This window comes from Squalius cephalus (assembly GCF_949319135.1).
Source record: "Squalius cephalus genome assembly, chromosome: 7".
Classification (NCBI taxonomy): domain Eukaryota; kingdom Metazoa; phylum Chordata; class Actinopteri; order Cypriniformes; family Leuciscidae; genus Squalius; species Squalius cephalus.
Genome location: NC_137128.1, coordinates 37,003,783 through 37,018,270, shown reverse-complemented (window position 1 = coordinate 37,018,270; position 14,488 = coordinate 37,003,783). Strand labels below are relative to the sequence as shown.

Below are 14,488 nucleotides of genomic sequence, written 5' to 3'. Positions count from 1 at the left end.
TGCCGGAGACGGTGGTGTCCCTGCCAGTGACGGTGGTGTTTCTCAGTCTTTATTCACCCTTTTCTCATGTTTTCTCAATAGAATTCATAAAAGTATGGAATAGAATAGCATAGTTCTAATAGGGGCACTTTGTGCATTGTTACAACATGCTCCATCTGCACAACTGAGATTTAAACGCTGCTAGTGTCTTCTTGCTAGTAAGCATTAAAGAACCATATCAACTGTTAAATAACATATTGGAGATTCAAATAATATCAGATTTGTCTAATTTAAAATAAACACTAAAAATAGAGATGAAAAATTAACATAAGTAAGAAATTTACTTTTGCAATGGTTAGATAAATGTTCAGTGATATCTTCCAAAGATTTCTGAATTTTGGCGCAATTTTTTCTCTATAGAGTGTTGATATGGCAACTAGTAAAACATCCAGATGTATTTATTATGTCTATGCGTGGAACACCCTGTTCTGATGACGCAAGAGTTGCAACTATGGCAGCTGAGAGGGCCATTCTTTGTGTTCTTTTTGAAGAATTTTCGGAGCCTGATGAAATCGGTATAAATACGTGTTTATTAATACTGCAAAATACGCTCGATGTTAGTCACTCACTGCCCTTGCCGTCCAGAATAAAAAAGAACATCCCAATCGAATGAAGGGATTTGTGGAAACTGTGGTTCGTGATTATTGTGATCCAACATTTGCCTCATATTTCAGATTTTTTGAATACCTTGTATTTTCTTTCACATTTTTATGTAAAGCACTTAATTTGGTATTTTGGTAGGCTATATAAATAGACTTGCCTTGCAATGAAGGCTTCATTCAAATATATTAAAGTAAAAAAAGGTCAATATCACTGTTTTTGCTGTATTTTTGATCAAATAAATGCAGCCTTGGTGAGCAAAGAGACCTCTTTAAAAAAAAAAACATGAATAAATCTTAATAATGTAAAACTTTGGAACAGTAGTGTAGAATATATATTTATTATGAAGAATAAAAATGAATAGCTTCATTCTTTTCAAAAGTTTGGGCTCAGTAAGGTTTTTGAAAAAAGTCTCTTATATTCACGAGGGCTGTATTTATTAAAAAAAGACAGTAAAAATAGTAATACTGTGAATTATTATTGGAATTTCAAATAACTTTATATTTTAATATAGTTAAAAATGTAATTTATTCCTATGCAAAGCTGAATTTTCAGCAGCCATTATGCAGGTTTCAGTGTCACATGGTCCTACAGAAATCATTATAATATGCTGATTTGGTGCTCAAACATTTCTGTTTTCATTATCAGTGTTGAAAATGGTTGTGTAATATTTTTCTGAAAACCGTGATGCATTTTTTTCAAGGTTTCTTTGATGAATAGAAAGTTTGAAAATCGTTTTTTTCTATATATTATTAAAGTCTTTACTGTCACTTCTGATTAATTTAATGCTTCATTGCTAAATAAAGATGAAAAAAAAAAAATCTTATTTACCCTAAACTTTTGAAAAGTAGTGTATATTACTACTTCACACACACACACACACACACTATATATATATATATATATATGTATGTATGTAAAGACATATATTGACCTATATATATATATTTACATCAGAAAAACTATTTGAGTGAAAAGCTGAACTGAGAAATTTGAATGCTTGTGTTCTGTTCCCGAGATAAACCGTGAGTCAGAGTATGTTTTATTATGTTGGGTTACTATGAGCTGGGCAGAGCCGCTCAGCTGTTGAGATTAATTCCAAGAGATCTTTTTTTGGCTGATGGGTCAATCTTTCTTTCACTCTGCCAGTCTCTGTCTCTGTGATGTTGGTGTGTGTTTGAACATGAATGTGTGGAGAATCAAATGTTCTCTGGCCTTCTGAGGTTCAGTCCCCAGCGTGACTACCAGTGTTTTGGACAGAGTCATCTGCTCTTTACATGGTAATCAAAACACAAATGCAGAGTAAAAGGACACATTAGACAGGATATGTTTTCACATTTTAATACATTTCACATGTGGTTTATTGTAACAGAAATGACACAAACATTAATAGTGCTAGCACTATTAATTCATTTGGCTACCCAACACACATACTCATATACACTCTCACATTTTAGAGCACATTTTATGAACAATTCTCCTCTTTCTTCCACTTCCAATTACTTCCTCTGCATTTTACATGTTTTGTTCCATCCATTTCTCCACAGTTTCTGTGGTGAATTTCCTTTTTCAGTCCTCTTGAATACGAGTCGCCCCCTCTTCTGATACTGGACCCTCCCTCTTGATCTCGGTAACCACCTCTGTGTATGTCACATCTGGGCTGGGCTTCCTGCCTTTGGGAGGGGTCACAGCTGGCTCCCCCTCTGCACCTTCCTGGCCCTCAGCGACAGTGCGTTCCTTCTTCAGTTTGATTTTGAACGATTCTTTAGAGGGTGCTTTCTTAGAAATGTTTTCCTTCAGCCTCTCGCTGCTCTGACGCATCTTCTCTCGCTGCTCGGGGGGCACGATCTTCTCACCCAAGGTGTTGAATTTGGTTCCAAGCGTTTGGCCCGTCTTACTCAGGCTCTCCTTGGTCTTGCTTAGGTTTTCCCGCGTCTTATCACGGGTCTTGCTCATGTTCTCTTTGGAGAATGCAGCTTTGATGTTCTCAATGCCTTTTAAGCCGCTCTGTTTCAGACGTGCGCCCCGGGATGACTCCGCCTCCTCTACCACCATGTACTCCTCATCAGATGATAGGTCAGCAGGGATGTCATACTCATCTGGCTCCACCTCCAAGTTAGCAAGCCCTGCCCCCTTGGGAGTCTTGGTGACAGCAACAGAGGGAACTTCAGTTTCACCCTGCACACAGGAGAGACTATTATTCACTGGAAAACACACTCTGACTTTACCCACTCCCAGAAGGTCACGGAGAAGAACTCAGATGTGTTATGCTTTCTTGCAACAATGTCAAACTCAACAAGATGCAAGAGTCATTGTGCTGATTACCAAACATCAATTTCAATATTAACATATTTAGATTTAATTATTTATTAAAGAGTTAGTTCACCCAAAAATGCAAATTCTGTCATGAATTACTCACCCTTATGTCATTCCAAACCCTTAAGTCTTTCGTTCATCTCTGGAACACAAATTAACACAAAATGAAATCTGAGACCTTTCTGTCCCTCCATTGACAGCCTTTGCAACTACCACTTTCAAGCCCCAGAAAGATAAGGCATCATAAAAGTATTCCATGTGACCCAAGTGGTTTAACCTCAGTTTTATGAAGTGATGCAAGTGCTTTGTTTGTGCAAAAAAAAAAAAACATAATTGACCTCTTTATTTACAAAGTATTAATATCTAACATATGTTCATAAGAGCACCGTGACGCATGCATGTTGTGTGGATTCATAAAGTGGTAAACAAGTGTTTTTTAGCGCAAGCAAAGCACTCGTTTCGCTTCATAAATTGAGGTTAAACCACTGAACATGGATTACTTTAATGATGTCTTTACTACCTTTCTGGGGCTTGAACGTGGTAGATGCGTAGGCTGTCAATGGAGGGACAGAAAGCTCTCAGATTTCATTTTGTGTCCATTTGCGTTCTGAAGACGAACGAAAGTCTTACGGTTTTGGAACGACATGAGGGTGCGTAATTAATGACAGAATTTGCATTTTTTGGTAAACCCTTTAAGATTTAAATGCAAATTTCTATTTAGATGTATTACATTAAAGCATAAATATGAATGTTGAGCTTTAGCTCTTGCTCTTACCAAAACAAAAACAGACAGCCTACATTTCAGGTGCTGTGTTGGGTGTAAAATGTTGGTTCAGTTACAGAATACAACTCATATACTTAAAGGGATTGTTCACTTAAAAATGTAGAGAATATTTTAGTGTGAAGAATATTTTTAACTGTTTTGTCCATATAATGAAAGTCAGTGTAGTCCAAAACAACATTAGACCCCAATGACTTTCATTGCAAGGAGAAAAAAAATCTTCTTGGAACGACATGAGTAAATGATGACAGATTTAAAAAATTTTGTCTGAACTATCTCGTTAGGTAAAATTTACTGATATAGTTTCAGCTGTTTTTTTTTGGGTTAGTTTAAAAAAAAAAAAAATTATGATGATGCAAATAAGATGATATGTCTGATGCACATTGAACATGAAAAGTTGAAAACTAGTTAAAATCACCATAATATTAAAACAAAGCTGTTGGTCACTTTTTATAAAACGCATAGTTCCGGTCCTTGATTCTGATTAGTTAAGCTGCATTTAAATCTGTTGTAAATTACAAACATACACCTCCACTCCACATCGTGCCTAACAACATCACTTAGCTGTTCTAAATTCACTGTAAACCACTTCAATGTCAGTCAGACAATCTGATCCTGTTTAAGTGGGTGGTTCTTGGCAATCACAAGCAAAGTGGACTAGATTTTATGTCAGTCTAAAGTCTGGTTACTTGAGACTACCCTTCCCTTGAGGACATTTTTTCAGTCTGTAAGAATGGATGTCTATGTACAGTATGTGTATGAATAAACTCCCTACTCAGGGAATAGCCTTAAAGAGTCTCTTCAGCTGTGTTCAGCAGCTCTATATTAGGAAAGCCCAGAATAACTACTCACAAACACACTCTCATACACACACAAACACACACACACACACACACACACACACTCATGCCCTAATTTAGACTAATTTGTAACACATTTTCTCTAATTATTTATTCTGTATATTGAAGGAGGAGTGAGGAGTCGAATAGACAATTTGCCAGCATTTGTGCTATGCCAGTAAGAAGAATTGAACATAGTTTGTGTCCATCCCTAACAGCACGTTTAGTATTGGGGCCACCAAATGTAATAGTTTAAGAATAGATCATTGATGAACCACATTGGACTACAACTACTAATCTGTATCTGTGGTGGCTGAGGTCCAGTGTCACTCTTGAATGAACATATTAAAAATATCTTTATTGTCATCTGACACACAAACATAAATAGGTAGCCAATCAGCTCTAGAAAGGAAATTCTCAAGTGTGCATACAGCAGGTGTCATTGTGAGATTACAGAGCCAACTTGCTGTTAAATGCCAAAAGGATAGAGCTTCACCATCAATCTAGTTTTATCACATTTACAGTTTGGTGAATTTTCACGAGTGAAATCCAATCACTTCAATAGGAATTCACGCAATTAGAAATTTTGTGTGAAGACGAAAGAATTCACAACAGCTTCAAGTTGTTGACCAACAAAAAGCTGCTTTGTTTGAAAGTGACTTCATAAAGTGCTAAATTATTGACAATAGACAATGGACCTTTTTTGCCTGTGGAATCTCACCAAAATGTCGCCAATGTGACCGCACCTTAACACGCATGCAGTGGTTAGCAATGGGTTTACCTGGTAGATAACAACCCTGAACTTGTTGCGTGTGAGAAGCTCATCCTGTGTAGTTTCCACCTTCTTCACACGCACGTTCTGTTTCTCCACACGTGAACGTACTTCTTTAACGTGCGTGCTCACGCGACGGGCTTTCTGCAGCAGTTTGTCAACGGTTGTTGCTGTGGCGCCATGGTCACGAGCCAGTTTAATAAGCTCGGATTGGACAGCGTTTACAGAGCTTTCGAGCTGCTGCTGTCGCTCCTCCATGCGCTGCTGGCTCGCCTGGACGCCATCGATGATCGTAGACACGCGTTCCAGCAGAGAGAGAATCGACAGGGCCGAGATGGGCTGCCCGGATTCATCCTCGACCCCCAACATGACATCTCCTCTCTTTTCCATCTCTGATTCTCCTTTTCACCGTCCCTGAAAGTAAAGCTACCGGGCCAGAGATGGGTAAGGGGCCAGGCGGAATCAAACACACAGTAGAGAGAAACTGACACTCCAAGAGAGAGACTCCAATGGAATCTGACAAACTCCACCCCTGTTCACACAAAGATATAAATGCATGGATATAAATACAACTGTAAGAGGACACTAAGACAGTTTTGGAAGCTGTATCACAGAAGCGTTGGAAAGCCCCATTAATTCATACATTCCAGTATTGTGTGCATGTGTCATGGTGGCTTGTGATATGCATAATATGTGTTGCTTTCTCAGCTCTGAAATATCTAAAATGACAGTGGCATTGATCTAGAGCGCAAATGTGTGTGTTTGTGTGGTGAGGTAGACTTACTTTTATAAATCTGCCCCCCTGTGGCATACCGTCAACTCAACTGAAGCCAACAGCTGAGGAACGCACACACACACACACACAGTGTAAACTGACCTTGGAGGGGTTTCACATTGGCGTTTTGACCTCTGACCTCACATTAAGGCATACGAAAACTGCATCTCCCAGCATGCACTTTGAGTCACTGAGGAAAATACACTAGAACTTTAAGAAAAACACTAAAGACATGACATTTTCCTTAAAACTCACTTTATACATATTTACTGAGTTTAAACAGATTTGACATGCAAATTTTCACAGGCCTTCACATAATATCAAGTCACTGATTCACAAACTGATTTATAAGACTGATAAACTTCTTTATGAAAATTCAGTTGTAAGAGGTTTGGATTGCTTGGTTTTGAATTGTGCTAAAACACAGCTGCTATTATCTCCTTTTTGTCAGCTATATCCACCGTATTTTTCTATGTGGAAGTAAATTATTTCCTGTGGATGTGTGAGACTTTGGATTCATTAGGTACTGTACTGTAGGTAAACAAATAGAAAATAATAGCAAATACCGGTTTGCAACATCAAGCAGCATAACAGACTTTTTTGTACAGCTAAAATAATTGACACCGGAAGTCTCACACAAAATGATTACACCTTCTCTTACATTAAAAATGAGGAGGATAGAAGGTAAAATATAAAGAGAAAACAACAGATTCTGGCAGGAGTAGGCTTTACAAACATTCTCTGATATATATCTTTAACCTGTGGCCCACACTGTAAATCTCTTATGGAGAGTTTGGACACTAAAAACAACTATATTTTTCCTTTTCTTTTCTTTTTTTTAAAAAGAATATCTGAGTGATCCATGCCAAAGTCACGAAGCTATTGTGCTGTCGGTGGTTGCCATGGCATTGCTATGTAGTTGCTAAGGCTTTCTGGGAGTTTTTTTTGCATGTTTCTATGTGGTTGCTAGGGTGTTCTGAGCGGTTGCTTACTGGCCAAAGATAAAAGAGTGTCAGTAATATTCTGGTCCCAATAAATGGCTTGGGTAATGTTCTGCAACTGAAGAAAACGCATGCAAATAGAAAAAACACCAACAAATTAAGAAAACATCTTTTGTTTGACAACATGTGCTGCAAATCCTCACAACACAACCAAATACAGAAATGCACTGCATATACTCGCAACGCAACCAAATACAGAAACACACTGCAAATACTCGCAATGCAACCAAATAGAGAAAGGCACTGCAAGTACTCATAATACAAGCATATGTAGGAAATGCACTGCAAACATTTACAACGCAACCAAATACAGAAATGCACTGCAAATACTTGCAACGCAACCAAATACAGAAAAGCACTGCAAATACTCACAATGCAACCAAATACAGAAACGCACTGCAAGTACTCACAATAGAACCAAATACAGAAACGTGCTGCAAATACTCACAATACAACCACTCTGCAAATACTCACAATACTGAGTATTTGCAGCGCGTTTCTATATTTGGTTGTGTTGTGAGTATTTGCAGCGCGTTTCTATATTTGGTTGTGTTGTGAGTATTTGCAGTCCGTTTCTATATTTGGTTGTGTTGTGAGTATTTGCAGCACATCTGTTGTCAAACTGATGAAGATGTTTTCAAATTTGCTGGTGTTTTTTCTATTTGTGTGTTTTCTTCAGTTGCAGTTCATTGAGCTCTTTCGGCCACCCTATCTTAGTCAGTAACTCAGTATAAATATAAATATGCGATTTGTATGTCCGTTATATTTTCCTCCAAGTTAAAATCATCTTATAGCTTTTGAAAGTAATAGCACACATTCTCCTTGACAATATGCCATCACTCTTGAATCATGCTAGCACGTTTTGCGTGGCAAGCGTCACTTCAATATTGTTCAGAAAATGTAAAAATCGACTTAATGTAAACATTTCACCATGTGGATTTACTGCATTTAGACTAGAAAGAAAGTGAGGGAGAGAGATGAAAAAGGCAAAACTGTGAAGGGGAGAGAACACTGGGAATGTAGAGATTTAAAAATAAAAAAAACTCCTGGTGACAAGGTGGAATAAGGCCACTGAAATATCAATGTTGAAAGATAGAATTCTTTCCAAAACGCTTCAGTGAGAGTGTAATAGTGTTTGAGTGTGAAGAAGCTATTGGGGTATGGGGTGTATGTGATGTATGTGAGTAGATGAGTAGTATGTTGGGGTATGGGGTGTATGTGATGTATGTGAGTAGATGAGTAGTATGTGTGGTTAGTGACAAAACAAGAGTTTTAAGAGAGAACAGTTTGTGCGTTTCTGTTTAAGTTATCAGCAGCTATACAATCCTGCGTCCTCCATCTTTGGGTGAGTGACCTAGGCTCTGTTTCTGAAGATGGGCTCGTGGGTTTTTTGGATGAATCCTAAAGGCAACAGTTTTGAGATTTGGTGAGTGTGTGATATTTGTGCTTTTTTTATATATTAGAATTTATTTGGTGCATACTACTGTGCATGAGAAGAGTTTTACCTTGTGATGCATATTATGATAGCGATAATTATGCTGATCTGTACAGCAGCAATAATCACAGCAATCAGGACGTATTGTAGCTTCTGTCCATTGGGCACCACGTACAACTCACTGAAGTCTCTCTGCTCACAGTGCACACCGGAGAACCCCACATCACACCTAAACAATTACGACCATGATTGACCGAAACACATCAACCACATATGCCTAAAATCCTCTTCATTTTTACATCCAATTGAAATTTACTACAATAGATGACTTGTGCATATGTTGCGGATCATACCTGCATGTTGCAAGATCATTTTTCATCTCACAGGTTCCATGCACACAAAAGCTGCTGTTGATTTCAGCACAGGGAATTGCTCCGCCCACACTGACTCCGCCCACTAATACCACTGAATCTATAGGATGAATCAAACATGTCATATATGATTACAGAATGTTTTTACATATTTGTCTCTACATCTGTTTGCTGATTGTGTGATTTATGTGTGTGTGTGTTTACCTGGACATTGCCCAAGGTGTTTGACATTAATCTGAGCTTGTTTCAAGCAGGAAGCTTCTCTGACCTGACATGGATTACTGTAAGACTGGCCATCTGATCCACAAACTGGATTCATATTAAATCCACTGCAGTCTATATTACATACACACCTGCACAGAAAATGCATGTTACTTGCATGTTCACCTTAAGACAATTTAAGACAAATATTAGTTTTGTAAAAATATTATTATTATCAAATATTTTTATATTTTATTTTACGGTACAATTGTAATTTGCAACATATATATATATATATATATATATGCCTTCAATTTTTACAAGTTAACATTACTACAATATTTAATAATAATTATAATAATAGGAGAACTATGAACATGCAAATTTGACGTTAAATTACTGAATTATTAATTTAAAATCTCAGGGTAAATATCAAGCAAATATTTTACTTTAATGGGTTCGGCTGAAAAAAAGTTTGTAAACTCCTGCTCTATAAAACGCGCACACACACACACACACACACACACACACACACACACACACACACACACACACACACACGTCGGTGCACCTATAATTATGGGGACATTCCATAGGCATAATGGTTTTTATACTGAACAAACTGTATATTCTATCCCATTACACTAACCATACCCCTAAACCCACCCATCACAGAAAACTTTCTGCATCTTTACATTTTTAATAAAACATTGTTTATTTAGTATGTTTTTAAAGCCATTTTAATTACTAGGACTCAATAAATGTCCTTATAAACCATGTTTACATTGTAATACCGGTGTAATACCCATGTCATTATAAAAATATGTATCCTCATAAATCATATAAACAAGCACACACACACACACACACACACACACACGTTGACCAACCAAATGCCTTCAGAGTCTTCATCACACTCCGCTCCAAACTTGCAGCTAGAACACTTAGAGTATCTGCTGGGCTCTAGTCCTGAACTCTCCAGATCTACACACAAACATACACACATGGTTTACGTAATATTGCATTGAAAGTCACATATCATTTTTTATTTTGGTTGCCTTAATATCATACAGCAATGAAGATCACATTTCACATTCTCTAGACCATTAAACTGCTCAAAACTTTAGATGTTGGCTCTGACAGCAAAAAAATAAAATAAAAATACCTGTATCTCCTGATGCCGATTCAGCATCTGAGAAAAAGGATAAATATCATGTAAAACGCCATGTCTGCTTAATAGTTTTAAATATAAGTATTACATAGTTTTACATATTACATATTATACATACAGCAAAAAATATTGTATATTATTAAGTGTATAGCACTGATTTTGCATTTAATTGCTAAGTGCTTTGAAAAGGCTTTTACTGTTTTTACTAACCGGGATGACAGTGTCCTTCCGTAATTACAGTGATTCTGGTCTGCTGTTCACAGGCAGCTTGTCTTAGGAAACATTCACTATGATATGTGTCACCATCAGACCCACATACTGGAGCAAACATCTGTGGACACTGAAAGAAACAAACGCCTGAGTCCTGAAACCAGCCTCAGACATTAATTATGTCACAGGGCAATAATCTAGACACTGTTCTCAGCATCATTAGCTGTAATAAGCCATGTTTAATTTCATAATGTGCGGAGCTTATTGTGGCAGGACAAAAACAAACCTGAAACTGACAAAGACACTCCAGGTGTGATCCGTTGTCCCTGCAGATTCCTCCGAAAGAACAACTATATTCATCACAAACATGATGGTCACTTTTCTTCTCGGACATACCTAAAACCAACACACACCTTTGTCAAAGGCATCACGTGTAAGTGTATGCATGTATGTGTTTGTCCACACAAAGATAGTACAAAACCTAGCTCAGCAGGAAGAAGCCTTAGAAAGGGATTAAACCATCTGTTCTGACAAGTATACACATGCAAAATTGTATGAGGGACCATGACGTACAAATGTCACCACAAAGATAGTAAAACCTGAAAAAACTAAACCCTGCTGAAAAAAAAACAAAAAAATAGCCGGTTTGATGGCCTTACCTGGTGTCTCAGACTGGTCATGTTGGTTTTAGAGCGCCTTTTGGAAACTGTAAACTGCTTAAACTGGGGAACCAATTGAAAGCAACTAAAACTAACTATCTAAGGTTGGCTTGAACTGAACGGGTAGATTCTGGAATCCACTGCTGCTTCAATGTATATCTGATGAGTGATTATAATCAAGGTATTAATCAATAGTTTTCCTTTGAAATATCAAATGAGTTGAATGACTTCTCTGGGCTTATGAGATTTTACTTTGTTATAGAAGTTACCAGTGTGATTACTGAAATGTTCTTTTCATGTATTCTTTAATGTTTGTATTAAATATCTGAGAGCGTGAGAGGTGACTGAAGGGTCTAGCCCATGCCAGAAATGCAGTAACAGTGCTTGCTCATTTAGCCTGGCTTCCAGAAATGAAAAATGGAAAGATGTTTTGTTTGAGAAAGGTCTTCAACATTGTGTTAAAAAACATATCTGTTCTTCTAGCTCACCATGACGACTATAGGTCACAAGGGTCATTGGAACCTATAGTTGAGGGACCGTTTCTTTGTTAAAGCTTTACTTTATTGTGTTATATTAAAGTGTCCTCTCTTTGAGAGAATGAATGTTATATCTTGATGTTTTGAAGACTCTCCAGTTTATAGTTAGAGCCTGGCCAAATCCAACCTTGTAAAAGCTGTGTGTCGGGGTGTGTGTTAGTCTTTTTGGTTGCAGGTTAAGGAACCACTGGCATTATTGGAGATTGACTGACTTGTTGTTCGAGACAGGCTGGCACCCAGCAACCCAGATCCGCAAACTGGAGGGTCACAACGTGCCTAAATTCAGGGTCCAAGTGTCAGCTCAGCTGCATAATCGATGGAGATACAGGATATGTATCTTCAGTCTATCTATGTGTGGGAAATTACTATGTTTATCTATTTCTTAGCCAATTAGAATAATTCAACCTCAAGCAAGGATGTAGCTTAGACCTTGTGAAGGGTATTATTGCTGTGATCTTTGTAAGCGGGGCGGCCTACGAACTCCTTGTGAGTCTTGAAGCTGACTTCTGCTGATGAAACTGCAAACTATCTTCAGTAAAACTTTTCTTCGATTTATTATAATTCTGACTCCGGGTCTTCATTCATCATATCTGGTTCTGGGTCGTTGACTGTAAATCTCCTACAGAACTTTTTTGTTGTTGATGTTTATTTTTTTATTTTCCTACTAGGACAATTTCTAATGTTTTCCTAAACTCATTATGTTTTTAATATTTTATTTTGTCGTATTTATTTTTTTCAGCAGGACATTTTCACAAACTGCTAAATCTAAAAGCTTCCTAACATAAAGAGACTACGTTTAAAAAAAAGAAAATGCCAATGCACTTCATTTTAAAAACAGTTGTCAATGGAGGGTCCGCACCATCAGTAAAATAAAGAAATGTGTGTGTGTGTGTGTGTGTGTGTGTGCGCACCTTCACATCCTTTGTCATCTTCAGTCAAACAGTCGCTCTCCGTGTTGGACGTCAGGGCCCCGGGCGTCTGCACGAGGACCAGCAGCCCGAACATCGCGAGACAGCGTCCAGCACCTGCAGCGCACGAGCCACCGGACATAATGCGGCTGAACACGACGATTCCGCGCGACTGATAGCCTACGGCTGTGTGAGCCAGGTGACGCGGAAATGTTGGTTCACATGAAAGCTGATGCTGCACTTACTATGGCTCATTTCTTCTTGTCATCGGCCGGGATGAAAGAAGGGCCAGTGACCCGATACCTTTAGACGCATCACACCAGCTCACGCGCTCTAATTATCGTGTCGCGCGCGCAGAGACGGCATCAGTTTCCTTCACTTCCCTTCATTTGCGCTAGACGGACACAGAACAGGGAATACAGGGAAGAGATAGACTCCACAGCAACAACATGAGACGGACCTGAATATGGTCACGTGAAACCCTTAATGGTTAGAGGGGGGGGGAAAACTATTAATAAAGTCAACATTTTTCAGGTTAAAACCTATTGTGAAAATTAGCTTTGCTTCCTACAATATAATAGGCTATAAAAAGTCTTTAACATCATATAGGTTCATATAGCCTACTTTTCATCATATACTTTTTCTTACACAGTAGGCTATTTATAGGCTACATAATTAGCCTATTTATATTTTATATTTACTTTTAGGAAAGAGATCCCTCGCGAGGAGATCATCATATATGTGAGTTCCATTAAAACGTTAGAACATTTCAGAAATAACGAGCTATTTTTTCTTACTCTATTTTATAAATCCATCACAAATATGATGATTCCTTTCGTGAGACCCCCTTCCTTAAATATAAAGATAAAATTTACACAGTGTAACAAAAATATTATAAAGATAGGCCTATGATGCAGTCTTCATAGTTTTAAGATAGGCTATATTTTCTCTTAACACTATGGTATTATTTATGTAACTATACAATTTTAAATTCGAAATATTCACTGTAATATTCAAGACCTTGACAGCCCTAAAAATTCATAATATATATAAAAAAGCATTTATATCTCTCAAAGTAGGGGAGACAGGGACAGTTGCAACAGGGGATGATTGCAAAATGTCATTTTTCTCTAATCAGAAACAGGCTATAATGACACTCATACTGAACATGCACAGTTAGACCCTTCCCCCACCAAGAAGACAGTAGACATATTCAACATCTGCTGCTGCATTTAGGCTATTGAACAAAAAAACTTGTTTTGGAGGTATGAAAGTAAATCTTTTCATGAGATATATTTTTTGTCATACTGTCCAGATATTTTGTATGAAGTAATCAAAACTTACTTAATTTGAATTATTGTGTTGTTGACTTCTAAGTGACATGGTTAGCATGTGTCAAAGTCAGTGTGTCTAGCAGGCACATGATGTTCTGTCATGGCTGATAGGGTTGGGGACGGCTGCAACAATATATAAATTGCTTATAAATTGTTATAAATTGCATGTTTAATAAAAGTTTGTTACATTGCAAATTGCTCAATTCTTCCTGTCTGACACTGAAATATGGAGGGATTGAATAGCATCTGTAACACCTGCACACTGAATCTATGTAGGCCTATGTTCTACACATAAACAAACAAAACTCAATAACTGTTATTTGATAAATATGACTAAATAAATAAATTATTGGCTACAATAATATTATTGAAATAAATAATACTATAATATTATAGGCCTAAAACAGTTAATATTTTCAGAATTCTGTGCTCATTGAGACAAAAAGCTTAAGTTAATTAATGAAATTTAAGGTATTTTTAACATGTTGCAACCGTCCCTGGGTTGCGGTCAGTTGCAACATCTGACTTCTTCCATTCAAA

At 37.5% G+C, this 14,488-nt stretch overlaps 2 protein-coding genes across 2 annotated transcripts; both read right to left on the bottom strand.

Moving 5' to 3' along the window:
• Nucleotides 1-1,959: 1,959 nt before the first annotated feature.
• On the bottom strand, nucleotides 1,960-6,201 carry cavin4a (caveolae associated protein 4a). The gene is made up of 3 exons (XM_079875425.1): nucleotides 6,132-6,201; nucleotides 5,357-5,879; nucleotides 1,960-2,817 (listed from the first exon to the last, which is right to left on the bottom strand). Exons 2-3 carry the CDS (start codon nucleotides 5,735-5,737, stop codon nucleotides 2,209-2,211), a joined length of 990 nt encoding a protein of 329 aa, XP_079731551.1. The 5' UTR covers nucleotides 5,738-5,879; nucleotides 6,132-6,201; the 3' UTR covers nucleotides 1,960-2,208.
• A 761-nt stretch (nucleotides 6,202-6,962) lies between these two features.
• Nucleotides 6,963-13,090, bottom strand: tmeff1a (transmembrane protein with EGF-like and two follistatin-like domains 1a). The gene is made up of 9 exons (XM_079875424.1): nucleotides 12,618-13,090; nucleotides 10,798-10,907; nucleotides 10,512-10,641; nucleotides 10,296-10,322; nucleotides 10,021-10,114; nucleotides 9,134-9,282; nucleotides 8,912-9,029; nucleotides 8,629-8,787; nucleotides 6,963-8,524 (listed from the first exon to the last, which is right to left on the bottom strand). The coding sequence occupies exons 1-9, from the start codon at nucleotides 12,754-12,756 to the stop codon at nucleotides 8,440-8,442; spliced, it is 1,011 nt and encodes a 336-aa protein (XP_079731550.1). The 5' UTR covers nucleotides 12,757-13,090; the 3' UTR covers nucleotides 6,963-8,439.
• Nucleotides 13,091-14,488: the final 1,398 nt, after the last annotated feature.